Source organism: Phoca vitulina, unplaced genomic scaffold (genome assembly GCF_004348235.1).
Source record: "Phoca vitulina isolate PV1807 unplaced genomic scaffold, GSC_HSeal_1.0 scaffold22, whole genome shotgun sequence".
NCBI classification, from domain to species: domain Eukaryota; kingdom Metazoa; phylum Chordata; class Mammalia; order Carnivora; family Phocidae; genus Phoca; species Phoca vitulina.
The window spans coordinates 1,188,036-1,205,695 of record NW_022589725.1 but is presented as its reverse complement, the minus strand read 5'-3'; the positions used below and the strand labels follow the sequence as shown (position 1 = coordinate 1,205,695).

Sequence of the window (17,660 nt, the reverse complement as noted above, 5' to 3'; positions counted from 1 at the left end):
GTGTGGCCTTTGAGAGGTGCTTAGGTCATGAGGGTGGGGCTCTGGTTAATGGGATTAGTGCCCTTCTAAGAGACCCCACCTCACGAGGACACGGTGCAGCAGGAAGTGAGCCCTCACCAGATACAGCCATGATCTTGGACTCCCCAGCCCCACCAGCACTGTGAGAAATAAATTTCTGTTGTTTATTAGACCCTCAATCTATGGTATTATTATAGCAGTCCAAACGGACTAAGCCAATAATATTGTCTAAATCTGCTCGTTTTAAAGATTAATAAAATTGGGTTGGAGGCAATGTCAGGATTAGAAGTCAAGCTGCCCACTCTCGGTGCCCTGTCCATCGTTCCAAATAAAGTCAAAGCAAGCATCTTAAAGTTCCTTACTAGAAACGACAACCAAGGGAGCACCCTCAATCAAAAAGACACACATGCTTGAAAGCCCGTTCCCTGCTCTGCTCTTTCCAGAGCTTCCTGTGGACCCTCAAATCGAGAAAGGTTAGAAACGTTCATTGATGACAGAAAAGCGGCATAACCTGAACATATATTCATATAAATGGCTCTTTCCCTGAGATCATTTTTGATGAGAGGCTGAAGAACCTAATGTTTAAGAGCACAGTTGGGTTAAATGATATAATCACAGGACTTACCAGTAGGTAGTTATGCTTTAGTGGATGAATGTAAAAAAAAATAGAAAAGATATAGATCTACATTTATAAATATCTATCAATATCTATCTATCTGTATATCTATCCATCTATGTATCATCTTTTGCCCAATCCCTTAAATTTCTTTTTCTTTCTTTTTCTTTTTAGAGAGGGAGAGAGAGTATCTTAAGCAAGCTCCATGCCCAGTATGGAGCCTGATGAGGGGTTCAATCTCACAACCTTGAGCCAAAATCAAGAGTTCAATGCTTAACTGACTGAGCCATCCAGGTGCACCCCAATCCCTTAAATTTTAAACTTCCTTTGTCAGCTGGTTTTTATATATATATTGCAAACCACACACAGATGGGCTTTAAAAATTTTTTTTTTGATTTTAAAGATTTTATTTATTTATTTGACAGAGACATAGCAAGAGAGGGAACACAAGCAGGGGGAGTGGGAGAGGGAGAAGCAGGCTTCCCACCAAGCAGGGAGCCCGATGTGGGGCTCAATCCCAGGACCCTGGGATCATGACCTGAGCCGAAGGCAGATGCTTAACAACTGAGCCACCCAGGCACCCACACAGGTGGTTTTTAAACCAACCATCAAACCACCACTGTTTTTGATGTGTGAATTCAACTTGTTCATGTTTGTGAGAATTTTCATTATTTTTTCATTTTTATTTATATTTACTATTTAATGTACTTTGATTTTGTTTCTTTTTCATTGGCTTTACTTTTTCTATCTTGGTCAATGTTCACTTTATTATTTTTAAAAAGTTAGGATTAATTTTACTAGGGAGCCAAAGAAAAAATACAATGAAGAAAATCAAGATGGCGAGGCACAAAGATGAGTGGTGTAGACTCTTGAAAACATCATTATTGAAATTTTGGATCCAGAAAAATAGATGAATGAAAAAAACTTAACTATGATCTTTATGCCAAAACACCGCTTTTGCTAACATTCTAATGCAATGATCTTGAAGCCCGTTTCTTGAAAATTAGTCTATAAACAGAAATAGGCATGTATGCATATATATGATATAAAATATTAAAAGCAATACCTGTATATTCATGAGTCATATGAGAAACATGCAGCTTTCTCTCTCTCTCTGCAAATATAAGTCCCTCTTTCCTCCACAGATGTAACTGCTATCCTAGATTTTGTTAATCATCCACTTGCTTTCCTTTGTACTTTGACAGCTCACATGTATATATCTACATCTACTTATACACAAAGACATGTATATTTCTAGTTAAACAACCTTTCTGCAAGAACATTTTTATCCATATTCCTTAAAGTGATAAATTTCCCCTCCATTATCTTTGAACACTTGTTGAAAACTTTCACATGTTCAAAGCATTCATAAAGTTTCACTCCTATATTAATCCTCTAATTCCAATAAGCTATAGCCAATTGATGAAGACTTTCCTACATATGTTGACATCTTAGCTTTTCTGCCCTGTGATTCTGCTGATGTTCAATGAGTCTGATTTGTAGATGCAGGTTTCTGAATGCGGGCAACGTGGGTGGGAGTTTTCTTCTTGTGTGTTTTTCTTTGATGTTTGGTGAGGGCTGACCTCTGGCTGAAGGTTTTCCTACATTCATTGCATTCATAGGGTTTTTCCCCTGTGTGAATTCTCTGATGTTTTGTGAGGGCTGATTTTTCATAGAAGGTTTTCCCACATTCAGGACATTTGTAGGGTTTCTCTCCTGTATGAGTTCTCTGATGTACAACAAGGTTGGATTTCACACAGAAAGATCTCCAGCATTCATTGCATTTATAGGGTTTCTCTCCTGTGTGGGTCCTTTGATGTTGAGTAAGGTTTGATTTCACACAGAAGGTTTTCCCACATTCACTACATTGATATGGTTTCTCTCCTGTGTGAGTTCTCTGATGCACTGTGAGGGCTGATTTCTGGCAGAAGGACTTCCCACATTCATTACATTCATACGGTTTTTCTCCTGTGTGAGTTCTCTGATGTTCAGTGAGGTTGGATTTCACAAAGAAGGACTTCCCACATTCATTACACTCATAGGGTTTTTTCCCCGTGTGTGTGCTCTGATGTTGAGTAAGGTCTGTTTTCTTATGAAAGCTTTTCCCACATTTATTACAGTCATAGGCTTTCTTTCCACAGTGAGCTCTCTGATTCTGAGTGAGGTGTGACTTCTTACTTAAGGTCCTCCCACTTTCATGACACTCAGTGGTTTTCTTCCCTGGGTGCATTCTCTGATGTCGAGCGAGTTTTAACTTCTCACAGGAGGACTTCTCACATTTACCACCTTGGAAGCTTCTCTCTCTTGTGTTAATTCTCTGATTTCGAGGGAGGTGTGACTCCTTCTTTATGGCTCTCTCACTCTCATGACACCCACTAGGTTTTTCTGTTGTGTGAGTTCTCTGATGTTGAGCAAGGCATGGCTTTTCATGGAAGGACTGCCCACATTTATCACAGTCATAGATTTTTTCTCCTGCATGAGTTCTCTCACTTTGAGTGTGGTATGACTTCTGCAAGGCATCCTTACTTTCATGATACTCATCAGGTGGTGTTCCTCCTCTGTACTCTCTCTGCTGTTGAGTAAGGCTTGACTTCTTGCTAAAGGATTTCCCCAGTTTATTACAATCATAGCGTTTCTCCCCTATGTGGGCTCTCTGATGTACACATGTTGACTTCATGCATGAGGGTTTCCTATTTTTCCTGGATTCATGCAGTTTCCTTTCCTTAAGGGTTCTTGGGTGAGCATTGAGCTTTAATTTTTGGGTGAAAGCTTGTCTGTATTCATTACCTTCAGAGGGTTTCTCTCCTTTGTGAGCTCTCTTACATGTAACAAAGGCAGTCTTTTTGTGAAAGGCGTTCCCACAATTATTATATTCAAGAACTTTCTCCAAAACAGAATTCTTCTGATGTTGAATAAAGTCCTCATTATGTCTGTGGGATTTCTTCTTGTGATCATTTTCACAGGGCTTGTTCCCTGTATGAGTTTTCTCATGCATAGTATCAAGGAATCCACATCCATTGATATCGTTAGACTTTTTTCTTACATGGTTTCTATTACTAATAATTAATTTTGAAACACTTTTCAAGCTTGTTCCAGATGAGTCACATTTATGGGATACTTTTCTTGAGGGCACTGGGTTTGTGGCCATATTAAATGTTTCTCCCAAGGTCTTACTTCTCTCCTTAGTCAATATTCTGTTGTTGAATAAAGCTTGCCTTGAAAATTTATCTTCCTTTTCTTGGCTTCTTTCTTTCATGCTATTGGCTTTCTGGACTTCTAGAAATATGAGAAATTGACATACATTACAAATCTTCACACATTTCTTAAGAAATGGCATTGCACACAAGTGGCCTATATGGAGTTGATTCTTAGGTTCTTAGACATAGTGTTCTGGGATGAAAGAAGTCCTGAGCAAATATTTATTCTACTCCTTTGATTTGGTAACATGAAAACAAATATAAAAACACATTATAGTAGAAAAAAAGGAGAGGAAGCTGAAAATTAACACAAGTGGCTTTGGTTTGTTACAAATATGATGTTAAGATCGATAGAGAGTTTGAAATAAGACATAAGGAATGGTGAGTTGAGTTAAAAAGGATGTCAGGAAAACAATTTATCCAAGGATGGAGAATTATCAAAGGATGGGCAAAGACAAGGGACACTGAGGAGGGAGACAAGGAAGACTGGAGGGTAATAAGGGAAGTATCAGAGCCAAGATCAGGTTGACAGCAGATCAGACTAGAACCATATCCTCTTCTCCCCCATACTTTACCACCTGCAGTGAAATCCTTACTCCACTCACCATGTTCCCAAACTCTTCCTCCTCTTTCCCATTCTGTACACCAACTCCCAATTAAACTTATGAAATTACTAATTTACTTGGGTCTAAGGGTCCAGTCCTATAGTTCATCCCCATCTCTTCATAGAGCTGTGATACGGTAAAACAATGTCCAAGAGAGTGTTAAAACAAAAGAGAGAACAAGCCATGCTTGCAACAGGATCTGATTCAATTCTGTATTCTGGTTGTTGGTTCTGTCATTTGATTCCATCAGGATTAATCAACAGTTATCTGTCCTGATTGACACCCTCTACTTCTCCCTCTTTCAATCTGCTGATTTACTGTGCCAACTGATTGTGTCCTCTCACAATACTAATGTTTAATTCCACCTTTATATCATGTTTTCTTCCTCTCCGATTTCTTTTTTTCTGTGAAAACTCAAGCAGCTGGCTATCCAGTTTGGTCCAAGGACCTTTATTAATCTTTGTCTTAAAATTTTTTTAGCTATGGGTGATTATTACTATCCTCTGCTATTCTCATTTTATGCAAGAATATCAAGTGTATGCTTAAAAATATATGACTTTTCTGTAGCAGATAAAACAAATAGAAGCCAATATGCTAGCAAGTAAAATTTGATATTGGATTTTTATACCTAAGAGTTTACACTAGGTTCTTTTTTTTTTTTTTTTTTTTTAATTTTTTATTTATTTTTTATTTTTTTTTTAAAGATTTTATTTATTTATTTGACAGAGAGATAGAGAGAGAACACAAGTAGGCAGAGAAGCAGGCAGAGGGAGAGGGAGAAGCAGGCTCCCCGCAGAGCAGGGAGCCCGATGCGGGACTCGATCCCAGGACCCTGGGATCATGACCTGAGCCGAAGGCAGCTGCTTAACCGACTGAGCCACCCAGGCGCCCCTACACTAGGTTCTTATACCTAAGTTCACAACACATGTTCAAGCGATCAGCGTATAAGCTAAAGTATTGTTAGATGTATCAGATCAGAGTATTTAATTCTGTAAATTGGACATTTCTAGCCACATATCCACTCATGTTCTTCACTTGGTTAACATATTCTGTCCTTAGCTCTACTCAGAACCTTCACATCCTTCAGGGCAATAATACTGTCCCACTGTTTTTTTTTTTTTTTTTTTTTTTTAAGAATCTCATCACTTCAAGTTCCATTTGTGGCAAAGTTTGCAAGTAAGTACTATCTCTACAATGTCTTCTGACACTTTTTTCCACAGCTGGTTTGTGTGATGTTTCCTCTCTACTTCCACTTCCCACGACCGAGCCTGATTTCTATCGCTTTTGATTGTAATCCACATTTTAATTAATTAATTAACTAATTAATTTTTAAAGTAGGCTCCACGCAGGGCCTGCACTCACGACTCTGAGATCAAGACCGGAGCTGAGATCAAGAGTCAGATGCTTGACCGACTGAGCCACCCAGGCGCCCCATTCCACTTTTTATTTTAAGTTTGGGATTTCAGCTGCCTCCTACCTCCAGTGAAAATGGAGTTGACATTTTGTTTTTATCTTCCCCGTGGCCTTTGAATAATCCGCAGGAAAAGAAGAGGCAACGCTGAGTGAACACATCCATCTGGAATTCGCTCCTTCCTTCTCAAAACGCTTTGTTCATGGGGCTTCTGGGACCCACTGTCTTCTGGTTCCCTCCCTGTGTACTGAGTGCTTCTGCTCAGTCTCACTTGCTAGAGTCATGTGCCTTCCTGATCTCCACACCTAGCGCATGCAGGTGCAGCCCTTGACCTCCCCTCTCACCTAATGTCTCACTCAGAGTAGAAGTCAGTCTTACCAGGCCCATACAGCTTTGCTCCAGCTAACTCTCTGACATCAGCTGCTACTTTCTTTTGAACCGCTTCTGGTCCCACTGACTCCTCGCTGTTCCCTGATTACACCAAGCACACTGCCATCTCAGAGGCTTCATACCTGCTGCTCCCTCGATCTGGAAATCTCTCAGATAACCTGTGGCTCACTCCATCCCTCCATTCAAGACTCTATTCCACTGTTCCTGCGCTGTTCCTTTCCCAAACCAGCACTCCCTATCGGTCCCTATACCCTTCATCTGACTTTAATTTTTCATACTGCTGATTACTGCCAGACATATTACTTTTTGTTGTTGTTGTTAATCGCCAACTTGTTGCTAAATCTGCCAATCTGCTAATTAGATCTACTGATAGGAGTGGAGACTTTGTATCCCCTCTGCTTAGGATGTGACTGGTGCCTACCAGGTGCCTAATAAATATTTGTTGGATATAAGAATGCACCAATAACTGCATTCTGACAGCATGTTTGGCACAGGAGGAAAGGTGAACAATGGCCATGACCCAACAGAGAAAAGCAGAAATAAAGATCTAGGATGAGGAAAGGAGCAATCGGGTTCTACGAAAACCAAGCCAATCTCTCTATGCATAAAAGTTGAACAGAACACAAAGAGCACTTACATCTGAGACTGTTATTTGGAGGTTTGATATCTAAGGGAGGGTGATCATCTGTCTTTAGTCACGTCTAAAAGCCTCTAAAACCCTTTCAAAAATACCCTGGACTGGCCACTTGGGATCCAGTTCCCACCAGTTGCCTTCTCTCCCCCCTCGGGAACTCACCTGGGTGGCTCTGACCTGGGAGCTCTCTCTTTGGTGCCCATGGCTCTTCTCCTTGCTCCAACTTGCGTATCAGCTCAGGTTTGGTGACACAGCACCCTGTTATGGGAAATGACATGGGATTTGGCAAAGCTGCTTAAGGGTCAGGCCGTTGGAAGAATCGGAAGGGAGAAGCTTTAGAAGCTGTACAATGACGGGGCCCTCATCAAAGAAGACCTTTTCACCAGGGAGGTGAGAATGTAACAGACTTTCGAGTTCCCTAAAAAGGTCTTGGAATCCAAAATCTCAAGCCTGAGACTCATTACACCCTCCAGTGATTTGGTGGCGAAGCCAGGCAGTGCATGCTGTGGGTAGTTGCATGGGAAGCCGTGCTTACCCAGGGACACCAGCAGCCTGTGGTTCTCCAGCATCACCTCCCCATACAGGAGCCTCTGGGCAGGGTCCAGCAGCTGCCACTCCTTCTGGGCGAAGTCCACAGATATATCCTCGAACAACACCAAGCCCTGGAACAGTCCAATCCTGCTCACCGGGAAGTGCTCAAGACCAGATGGCATGGGAAATCCGTATGGGAATGAATTTCTACTGTGTTCATTGGTTTAAAATTTGGGGGCGGGCAGAGAGAGTGGAGAGGGAGACAGGGAGGGGAGAAGGGGCAGGGGGAGAGGGAGGGAGAGAATCTTAAGCAGGCTCCACGCCCAGTGCGGAGCCCGACGTGGGGCTCGATCTCACGACCCTGAGATCATGACCTGAGCCAAAATCAAGAGTCAAACGCTTCACTGACTGAGCTACCCAGGCGCCCCTACTGTGTTCATTGTTAAGAATTTACTAGAACGTGTTACAAAGGATGACAACCATGTACCTTCCTTTATGTTATACTTTGCGGAAGAAACAGAAATCAGAAATACTCTGCCTCTATATTTATTTATTAATTCATAAAATAATGAAAATTTGAGTCCCTTTGTATATATCTAGAACTATTCTAGTTGTAAGGATGCTAAGGCAAAGGAGACACTGGTCCTGTTTTTAAGGTGTTTACAGACCAACAAGGAGACTTTCTACAAAGCGCATACATGTCCAGTAATAAATTACATGATAATAAATAACAACACACATTAAGTTAAGGGCGTTGTAAGTAGTGCAGGGTGACTGAATAAGGTTGGGGGCTTCGATGAGACTCAGACCAGTAGAGTTATTTAGTGGTAGACACGGAGAAATTTTGGACTTTCCCCTGGAGACTAATGGCTTCCAAATACGGAGTCACCCCATCAGTAGGTGTTCCCAAGCACCCCTCTGTGCATTAGCTATAAATGATGTACGTCTAGGACTCTCCAGCTGGCCACCAAAAGTAAAGTTTCCTTCCTTAATTTTTTTTTTTAAGATTTTATTTATTTATTTGACAGAGAGAGACACAGCGAGAGAGGGAACACAAGCAGGGGGAGTGGGAGAGGGAGAAGCAGGCTTCCCGCGGAGCAGGGAGCCCGATGCGGGGCTCGATCCCAGGACCCTGGGATCATGACCTGAGCCGAAGGCAGACGCTTAACAACTGAGCCACCCAGGCGCCCTTAATTTTTTCTAGATACAAAAGAAACATGAAAGGGCATTCTAGTACTTTCTTCACATACCATACACTGCTTGATTGTCAAAGTGCAGTTGTATGGGGTGGACTCCTGGCTTTGGAGATGACTTCCATGGAAATGGGGACATACTAGATTTATATTTTGAAAGCAATGCCCTAGCAGCAGAGTAGGAGAGTGTTTCAAAGCAGCGGTTCTCAATCAACATGGTCTTGCCTGCTGGGGGGTAGGGGGCATTTGGCGATGTTGGGAGAACTTTGTGGTTGTCCCAACGGAGGAAAGAGTGCTTCTGGTATCTAGTTGGCTGGAGTCCAGAGATGCTTCTGGACAACCTACGATGCCCAGGACAGCCTCTACGACAAAGGATTATCTGGCCCCAAATACTGATTGTGTTGAGGTTGAGAAAGCCGGGGAAGGGTTTTTCAAGGGAAGGGAAGGGAAGTCAGAGAGGAAGGTAATAACCATAATCAGAGAAGATTTTAATGTAGTAACAGGGGCAGTTAGAAGTGGAGCTGATTCTAGATGGTATTCATCATCAATTGGTTAGGGAAAGAGGGGCAACGGAACACTACTCCGGGGTTATCTGCAAGAGCAGCTGGGTCAAGGCTGGTGCCATATACTGAGCCTGACAAGCCAGGAGGAAGAATAGTTTGGGCAGGAGAGAGAAATCTTGGATATCTGTGACACACACAGGTGGAGAGTTCCAGGTGACGGTTGTATATAAGGTCTTGGGGCTCAGGAGAGAGGGCGAGGATTAAGATAAATTTTGGAAATCTGGAGTATCTCAGTGTAGCTGAAGCCATCCGAGTAGGGAACTTGCCCACAAAGAGTGGGGAGATGGAAGATTCGGAGTCTGATGGGGAGGAGGAGGGAGAGAAGGCCCTGGTGACCAAAGAAGCCGGACTTAGCAGTTGCATCTGCACATGGTGAGCAGGGCAGATCCATGACGGTGCTCACGAGGCAGCCATCGAAGGAACGAAGTGCTCCTTGGGAGCCATCGCTGGTGATAATTTCAAGAACAAGAGATGCTCCTGGGCACCTGGGTGGCTCAGTCATTAAGCGTCTGCCTTCGACTCAGGTCATGATCCCAGGGTCCTGGGATTGAGCCCCGTATCAGGCTCTCTGCTCAGCAGAAAGCCTGCTTCTCCCTCTCCCACTCCCCTTGCTTGTGTTCACTTTCTCGCTGTGTCTCTCTTTGTCAGATAAATAAATAAAACCTTAAAAAAAAAAAAAAAAAGAATAAGAGATGCTCCTAACTCGACATGATGGGCTGGGCACACGTATTTATCTCTTCTGCCTCCAAACCATAGCGGGAAGAGACATAAAAACACCACTGTGTGATCGGGGCACAGGAGTGCATGGAAAGCGGGCTGTCAGCAAGGGACAAATTCTGACTGGTTTCTGTAAGTTATAGAGTAGGAGGCAGATACTGGAGGCCATGTGCTCATCCTCTCCTACAAACCCAGAAGGTGCAAGAATCTCAGGTTCTGTTCAGAGCCAGGCAGGACTGCCCAGCTCAGCAGTAGCTGTGGCAGGAAGATGAAGTGAGCTCTGGGCTGAAGACCCAGGAGAGTGAGTGGGCATATGAGGACTGCCACACTCCTGGCTCGTTCTTACCCCCCAGAGGGGTTGGCGAAGGGTCAACACTCAGGAGAACCTTCTCTATAAAAAGCAGGGCAACCGCCTCAAGGAGTCTGCGTGAATTTTGCAACCCGAGAGAGAAGCAAAGTACTATGCTGAGTACCCTGATCGGTCCTAGCTTTGCTTTTAGGGCAACGCTAGGGAAACAAACCAACGTGCTCTGCCATCAGGAAAAGGCCCCAAGTCTGTCCTTCCATTCCAGGGAAGAGCTTGCCAAGGAAACAGACCTCTGTGCTGTGGAGTGAACGCACATCAGCTGCCTAGATCGATCTTCTGAGGTTTCTGTCTTTCCATTTACAACAGAAAACTAAAAAGGGCCCAGACTCTGCTGGAGGTAAAACAAACAGTCGGAAAAATAAGCATCAAGAAAAACTGCGTAACAAAGTATTATTTCCTGTAAATAAAAACCAACAGCCTAAAAAAATAAGTACCAAGAGGAATCAACTGAAGCCTATGAAAACAAAATTAATTTAGATGTTGAAGACAATAATTTTTAAGACTTCAAATTGGTGTCCTCAGAATGGTGTCAGAGTCTTACTTCCATAAAATGAGAGAAGTTGGCTCTGCGAAAAGAAAAAGGACCCAGATAGGACATACTCTGTGGCTGACTTAGGAAAACAAAACAAAAAAACCCTAAAACCCTCCAAAGAAGGCTTTGAAAACCACATGACTTGGGTGACAAAAATGAGCAAATCTCTTAACGCACAGAATGAAAACACAGGATAATGGAAAAGGCGACAGAAAGGTAAAGGAGGACAGGCAGACCACTGCGGAGAGCGACTGACAGCCTCCCAGGAGCTCTGGGGGTCAAGAACGGAGAGGAGGCAGGGAGCGGAATCATCTCGGGAAATCACTGGAAGTGTCCCAGGGCACACGAGGCTTCATGAGCAGGAGCATCTTCTTCGGGTACCAGGCAAGCATTCCGGCAGATGTGGCCTGGCGAGATAGCTCAGACCCCAGGAGAAAGAAAATCTTTGCAAGAAGAAAGAATAACATAGGAGTGAGAAGCAGACTGGCAGACGACTTCTCCTCAGTCTCTGCAGATGCTGGGATATAACGGAGATCCTGTTTTCTCCTCATACCCTGAAGGAAAAGGAGTGCAGACCCCAGTGCTACAGCCAATCATTCCTGTCACAGGGTGGAATAAAGGTACTTCCAGATACTCAGACTCAGAAGGTGGAAGATTCTCCAGAGGCCTCCATCGGAACTCAGCAGGAGAAGGGGAATATGGTGAGCAGACAGAAGAGCAGGAAGAACGGTTCCTAGTGAAGCCAGCGAAGGGAGGGGGACTTACAGACATAAGAAGCACAGGGTAACTCAACAGGAAACTTCAAAAAATATTTATGAACTGCATGTAGGCAACATTTTTACATTTTTGGGCAAAGCAACATATTGTGGGTGTGAAGCCTGAGAATTCTTGAAACTTGGGAAGAGGGGCTGCTACAATGATTGATGGGAAAACTGAGGCAGGCCGTGCTGGTCCAGCAACAGGCCATCTGGAACGAGGTAGTAAAACCAGCCCCTGAAAAGACAGAGAATGACTGGTCCTCTGGATGGGTTAGGAATGCCAGAGCTCATGGGCAGCAGAGGGCAGCTGAAACCCTCTTTCTACCTAAGTAGAGTTCCCAGCTTTAGTAAATAAAAACACAGGGCACCCAGGGAAAGAACAAATAGGTTTTTAGGATAAGTATGTCCCATGCAAAGTATAATCTCTGTGCTCTGCATCTCCTCTGGCAATGCCATACCTAAGAGATGTCCCATTCCAAGTTCTTGGACAGGCTGGAACTTACTCCCAAAATCTTACTCCCCAAAATGGGTGGAAAGCTTATAGCGGACTTGGACTCTAGGACAAATTTGACAATCGGCCAAATTTCTTTTATTTTTTCTTTAGTAACCTCTACACCCAATGTGGGACTTGAACTCATGACCCTGAGATCAAGAGTCACACGCTCTATCAACTGAGCCAGCCAGTCACCCCCTATCTGGCCAAATTTCTAATGATGTATCCTTAGATATCCTTAGAACCATTCCAGCTACAAGCACTTCAATCTGTTATTTATACTTTCAGTAAAAAGGGCGTAATAAAACTCCATACCTCATAATGCTGTTGTTGTGATTAAAAGAGTTAAATCAGGCAAGGAATTTAACAGTGACTGGAACATGATAAGCAACCCTAAGCTGCAGACAACATTATAACACTTTATCTTCAAACTTGGGACAGTAAAGATAACCAAAAAAATGTATATTAGAATTGAAATAATTTTTGTTCAAGTTGCTAGAAGGTGTGATGCGATTGTTAACAAAGAATTAAAAAAATAATATTTATTATGTAAAGAGAAAGTGGGAAAAGAAAAGCATTTAAAAGGAGAATCTGAGATAAAGGAGTATATGTTATTTAGATGGAACTATGGGTGAAAACAATCCCTGATGTTGAAAAAAAAAAATACGTTCACATATGTGTCACACACATCAAAGGTAATCAATAATACAACACAAATCAAATGTAGACCTTCAAAACCGGGAAAGGAAAAAAGGAAAGTCAGATGATATCCCAGGAAAAAAATAAAAAAAAAAAGAAGAAAAACAATCAATAAGAAGGCATGGTCACTAAAAAATGTGAAGTCACTCTTAAGAGTTCATTGAAAAAGTTGAGTAAGAAGTAAATGACTTACCTGAGATGTGTTCATTTTCTCCTGTTCTGGGGAAAGTTTCGAGAACTGTGAGGCCAGAGCTGGAGGAAGGGAAAGGAGCAGAGCAATCATGAGAAATAGGGTCTGTCCTGAAGGTCCTCGGAGCCCTTGCCTAGAAATCCACATGTAGTAGCTGAGAGCCAGCCACACGGTGGGACAATGTCTCTGACCCTTCAAAGGGGCAGGGGTGCTGAGGGGACTCTCCTATCCCTGGTATAACCATGGGGAACTAAGAGAAGCATGCTTTTCACTGCGGAGAGTAAATATTCTTATCTGATTGGTTTCTTACAATTCACAGCTTTCTTTGATTTAATAGCAGACAGATACAAAACAAGCCAAAGTCCAACTAAGAAAGAGCCGGTTAAACAGATCTTAGCATAGCAAGGATGACATGCCATGCCTTTGGCCATTATTAAACATGTTACATTTTAAGTTTTTAATGTCTGGGTTTTACTTTATTATTTTTTTAAGTTCATTTATTTATTTGTTCGTTTAAGTCATCGCTACACCCAATGTGGGGCTCGAACTCATGACACCGAGATTAAGAGTCCCACTCTCTTCCGACTGAGCCAGCTAGGAGCCCTCCGGATTTTCTAAAATAATCTAGTCATGGAAGGTGGAAGGGAAAATGTGTACGTGTGTGTTGGGGGCAGGTAGAGATGAAACAAAATGGTCTTAGGTTGATAATGGCTGAAGCTGTGACGAGTATGTGGGAGTCATTATATTATTTTCTTTACTTTTGTATGTTTTGAATATTTTCATCAGAAAAAAGTGTAAAAAAGATGCAACAAAAACCTGACAGAGATCTGCTCATTTACTTTCCAACACACACACACACACACACACACACACACACACAATCTATATATTTGCATTTTTAAAATTTTTAAGTAATCTCTTGTAGACCCAACATGGGGCTTGAACCTACAACCCTGAGATCAAGCGTTGCACGCTCTATGGACTGAGCCAGCCAGCTGCCCCTCCTACTTATATTTTTAACTCCTTCAAGTTAAAAAATTAATAGGAACCTCTAACAGGGATAGGTGTGCCTTAAGGAAGTCTATTTTTTTTTTTAAGGGATTTATTCTCCTTTGGTTTCAGTGTCTCTATGGGATTTTTTTTTTTTTTTTTAAGAAACTTGTTTCGACTTAACTGAGCCACAGTGGACAGAACAAGGGCTTGGGAGTCAGGGGGCCCCAGTGGTCCTTTAGGTTCTGGGACTAACAAATAATGTAAACCGAGATTATACTAATATTAAGGATACTGACAATACTTGGATGGTGCTTACTATGTAACAGGCACTGTTCTAAGTACTTTACTTATATTACCTCATTTATTCCTTAAAATAAAGCACGGTGTAGGTAGTATTATCACTCCCAGTTTATAGGTGAGGAAATTGAGGGAAGAAGTGAAAGTAATGTGGTAGAGCCTGGCTTTGAACCCTGGCAGTCTGGCTCCAGAAACCTTGTACTTAACCCTATGCTAATGACTCCCTCAGACCCAATACTGTTCACTTTTATTTATTTATTTATTTAGATTTTATTTATTTATTTGAGAGAGAGAGAGAGAGTGAGAGAGCATGAGAGGGGAGAGGGTCAGAGGGAGAAGCAGATTCCCCACTGAGCGGGGAGCCCGATGTGGGACTCGATCCCGGGACTCCAGGATCACGACCTGAGCCGAAGGCAGTCGCTTAACCAACAGAGCCACCCAGGCGCCCAATACTGTTCACTTTTAAAATGAGGCAGGGTTACATAACCTCTGAAGGCCTTTGGTGTATGCCTACAAAGGCAGGAATCGGGGGGTGGGTAACATATCCCTAAATTCCAGATGAGGGGATAGCTGTGGTTTTGCGGGCTGTGCAGAATCCCGGGAGAGGGGCTTCAGGGAGAATAAAAAGCATGGGAGGAGTGATGATAGTGTCTCCCTGCCCATCCCCCCAGAACACATCCTCATCCACTGTCCACAGGATTTCCTCATCCCAGAAGCCTGCCTCTTGCCCAGCACCCTCAGCTCAGCTCACCTCTCTCTTTTGAAAGTTGGCCCACACTTTTGCTGACCGACTGTTCTTGACAACCTCTGGTGTGGTGATGTGACTCAGGGCAGAACGATCAGAAATCGCTTCTGAGCAAGCAAAGATAGAACCTGCTTGTTTCTGGGGTCTGTGCCCCCAGTGGTGGTGGGCTGTGTCTGGGTGGGTGGGGATCTCCCAGGTGGGAGTCCTGCTCGTGGTGGCCCCACCTCTTTTCCTTACAAGAGCTGTGGGATCCAAGGAAATGTGAACCTGGCTGGAGGGGTAAATTCAAATAACTGGAATCTCCAGCCCAGGTCCCAACTGTCTCTGGGACTTCACCACCCCTACAACAGGAGTTCTCAGTGTGGTTCCCAGACCAGCAGTAGGAGCATCAGTCAGGAGCTTGATAGAGATGCAAATGTGGGGACCCCTCCCCAACCTACTGAACCGGAGACTCTGGGGGTGGGGCCTAGCCAGCTCTTGGGTTTTAACAAGCTTATTTGAGAACAACTGTCAGAAAAATCTGGTTTGGGAGTCTGTAAACTGCTGAGGTCACAGGGCAGATGGACAATGAAGAAAGAGTAGAGAAGCTTCCATGGGGCAGTAACCCGAGCGCTCTGAAAAGATGTCAAGAAATCTCCAAGAACTATAGAGAAGACTCAGTTTGGTACATTCCAGGTTCTTCCTCATGCCTCTGAGGGACTTGTCACTCTGCTAAGTGCTGGGAAGGATGTGCTGCCGGACGAAACCCAACATGAGATTTGGAAATAAAACTGTTTGAGGTTTGTATGCTAGCTCCTCCAATTACTGTCCACAAGACTTCACCTCCAGAGTCTTGGTTTTCTTCTTGGTTAAAATGGGATTAATACCAATTTTACGGGGGGGGGGGGGCTTTGGGAATAAAAAATATTCTTAATGAAAAGAACAACGATAAAGGCAATTAACAGTTCCCAGGTACTCAGTGAATGCCAGGACCTGTGCTGAGTGCTTTACAGGTGTCACCTTATTCAATCCTCAGAACAACCTGGAGACAGGTTTTAGGAAAAAAGTTCATTTTACAGACGGGGAAACTGAGTCTTAGAGGCTCATCATTTTGCCCATGGAGACTCAGTGGCTGAGCCAGAATTTAAACTCTTCGGAGTTCAAACTTAGGCTCTTCCATCAGTCTGCTACAATGCAGACTCACCATCTGCCCTTAGCTTGCAGGCACATAATAAATATTATAAGCGTTCCCTCTCACGCCCACTGCTGTCGTGGATTTGACTCGCTAATGAATGGTTGACCAGGGCACATGCAAATTCGAGGAGCTCCTGGAAACAGTTCTTTCCCATTTAGATGCCTTTTCTCGGCGCACTTGATTCTGACCAAGAAACCCGTGCCCTGATCCTTTCCGTGGAACCTGTGCGTCTGCAACTAAGCTGCTCTGTCTCTGGCTCTCTTTAAGGGTCCTCAGCCCGCGTGGGGTTCGCTCAAGTTTTTGCTTCCACCATGTGTGGGCACAAACCTATCCCGCGCCCCGCAAAGCAGCTCTCCAAGCTAGGTCCTCACCTGTAGTGCACCTCCTTCCCGCAGGACTCGGTCACCGAGCAGCGCGTCGACCCGGAGGCTCTACGATTACCTGCGGGGCGAAGCCGGAGACGAGGGAGCGGGCGAACAATGAGGAAGAACTGCACATGCGCAGAAGGAGCTGCGAGGGCCAGGTTCGCTGGGCTCTCCTGCCGGTAATCCATCAAATTCGGGACTCCGTTTCCCAGAAGTCTCCGCGCCCCCTGTCTTAGGGAATGTCGGAAGAGTCCCTGCCTTATCTGGTGCATTGGGTTATTTGTCCAAAATCATCTTTACTTTTGTTTGGAGCCCTGGTTCCTCCATGACCCCTGCATTAGGAATCTGAACCCGGTTCCACGGGTTCCTACGACCAAGGTCCCTTTAGACTCAAAGCGACCTTGAGAAGGAAGGGTAGATATCAACTGCACACATGAAAACATAAAATTTTAACTAAAGTACTAGAGAATAAAGCCCAGCAATATAGTAAAAGATTGATGCCCACCACCAGCCAGTTTTCTCCCAGGAATGCAAACATCGCCTCCACTCAAAACTGGATTTTGAAGTACCACTAAAATTGTAGATAAAACAGCAGATACACAAAAATCAAAGGAAGATCTGATCAAGGACAGCCCTCATAATCTCCCCTCCCGGAGATGACCATGTTAGGTGATACTTTTGTTAAAACAGGACCCTAAAAATTCAATATGTTATTTTGATTTTTTTCATTTTCTGACCCTTTTAACCTTTTCATTTTGAAAATTTTCAAACTTACAGAAAGGTTGCAGGCACGATTCATTCTGCATGAACACCTGGAAACCATTTAGATTCACCAATTGTTAATATTTTGCCATATATGCAATTCTCAATTTCTCTCCCCATCTTCTCATCCTCACCATTTGAGAGTAAGCTGTAGACATGAACTGTCATCCCTAGCACTTCAGTGTGCATCTCCTAAGAACAAGGGCATTCTTTTATGTAACTACCACACAACGATCAAACCCAAGAAATCGAACACTGAAATGTTATCTAATATGCAGACCATATATTCAAACTTCACCCATTGTCTCAATAATAGCCTCTATAACATTTTTTTCCCCTGATTCAGGATCCAATTCAGAATCATTCATTAGATGCAGTTGTCAAACTATTTAGAGTCTTTTAATCTAGCT

General features: G+C 43.4%; 1 protein-coding gene across 3 annotated transcripts in view; it reads right to left on the bottom strand.

The window, feature by feature from the left end:
• Window positions 1–1,369: 1,369 nt before the first annotated feature.
• ZNF334 (zinc finger protein 334) overlaps window positions 1,370–17,660 on the bottom strand; it is a 73,092-nt gene continuing 56,801 nt past the window's right edge. Inside the window, exons 1-5 of one of the 3 annotated variants that reach the window (XM_032419186.1) lie at window positions 16,495–16,581; window positions 12,918–12,976; window positions 7,407–7,533; window positions 7,034–7,129; window positions 1,370–3,910 (exon numbers count right to left, since the gene is read on the bottom strand). In XM_032419186.1, coding sequence (XP_032275077.1) covers window positions 2,118–3,910; window positions 7,034–7,129; window positions 7,407–7,533; window positions 12,918–12,932 — 2,031 coding nt within the window. In that variant the 5' untranslated portion in view covers window positions 12,933–12,976; window positions 16,495–16,581 and the 3' untranslated portion in view covers window positions 1,370–2,117. Of the gene's footprint in view, window positions 3,911–7,033; window positions 7,130–7,406; window positions 7,534–12,917; window positions 13,384–16,494; window positions 16,720–17,660 lie in introns of those variants that run through there. The other 2 variants (XM_032419188.1, XM_032419187.1) reach the window with 2 other exon arrangements.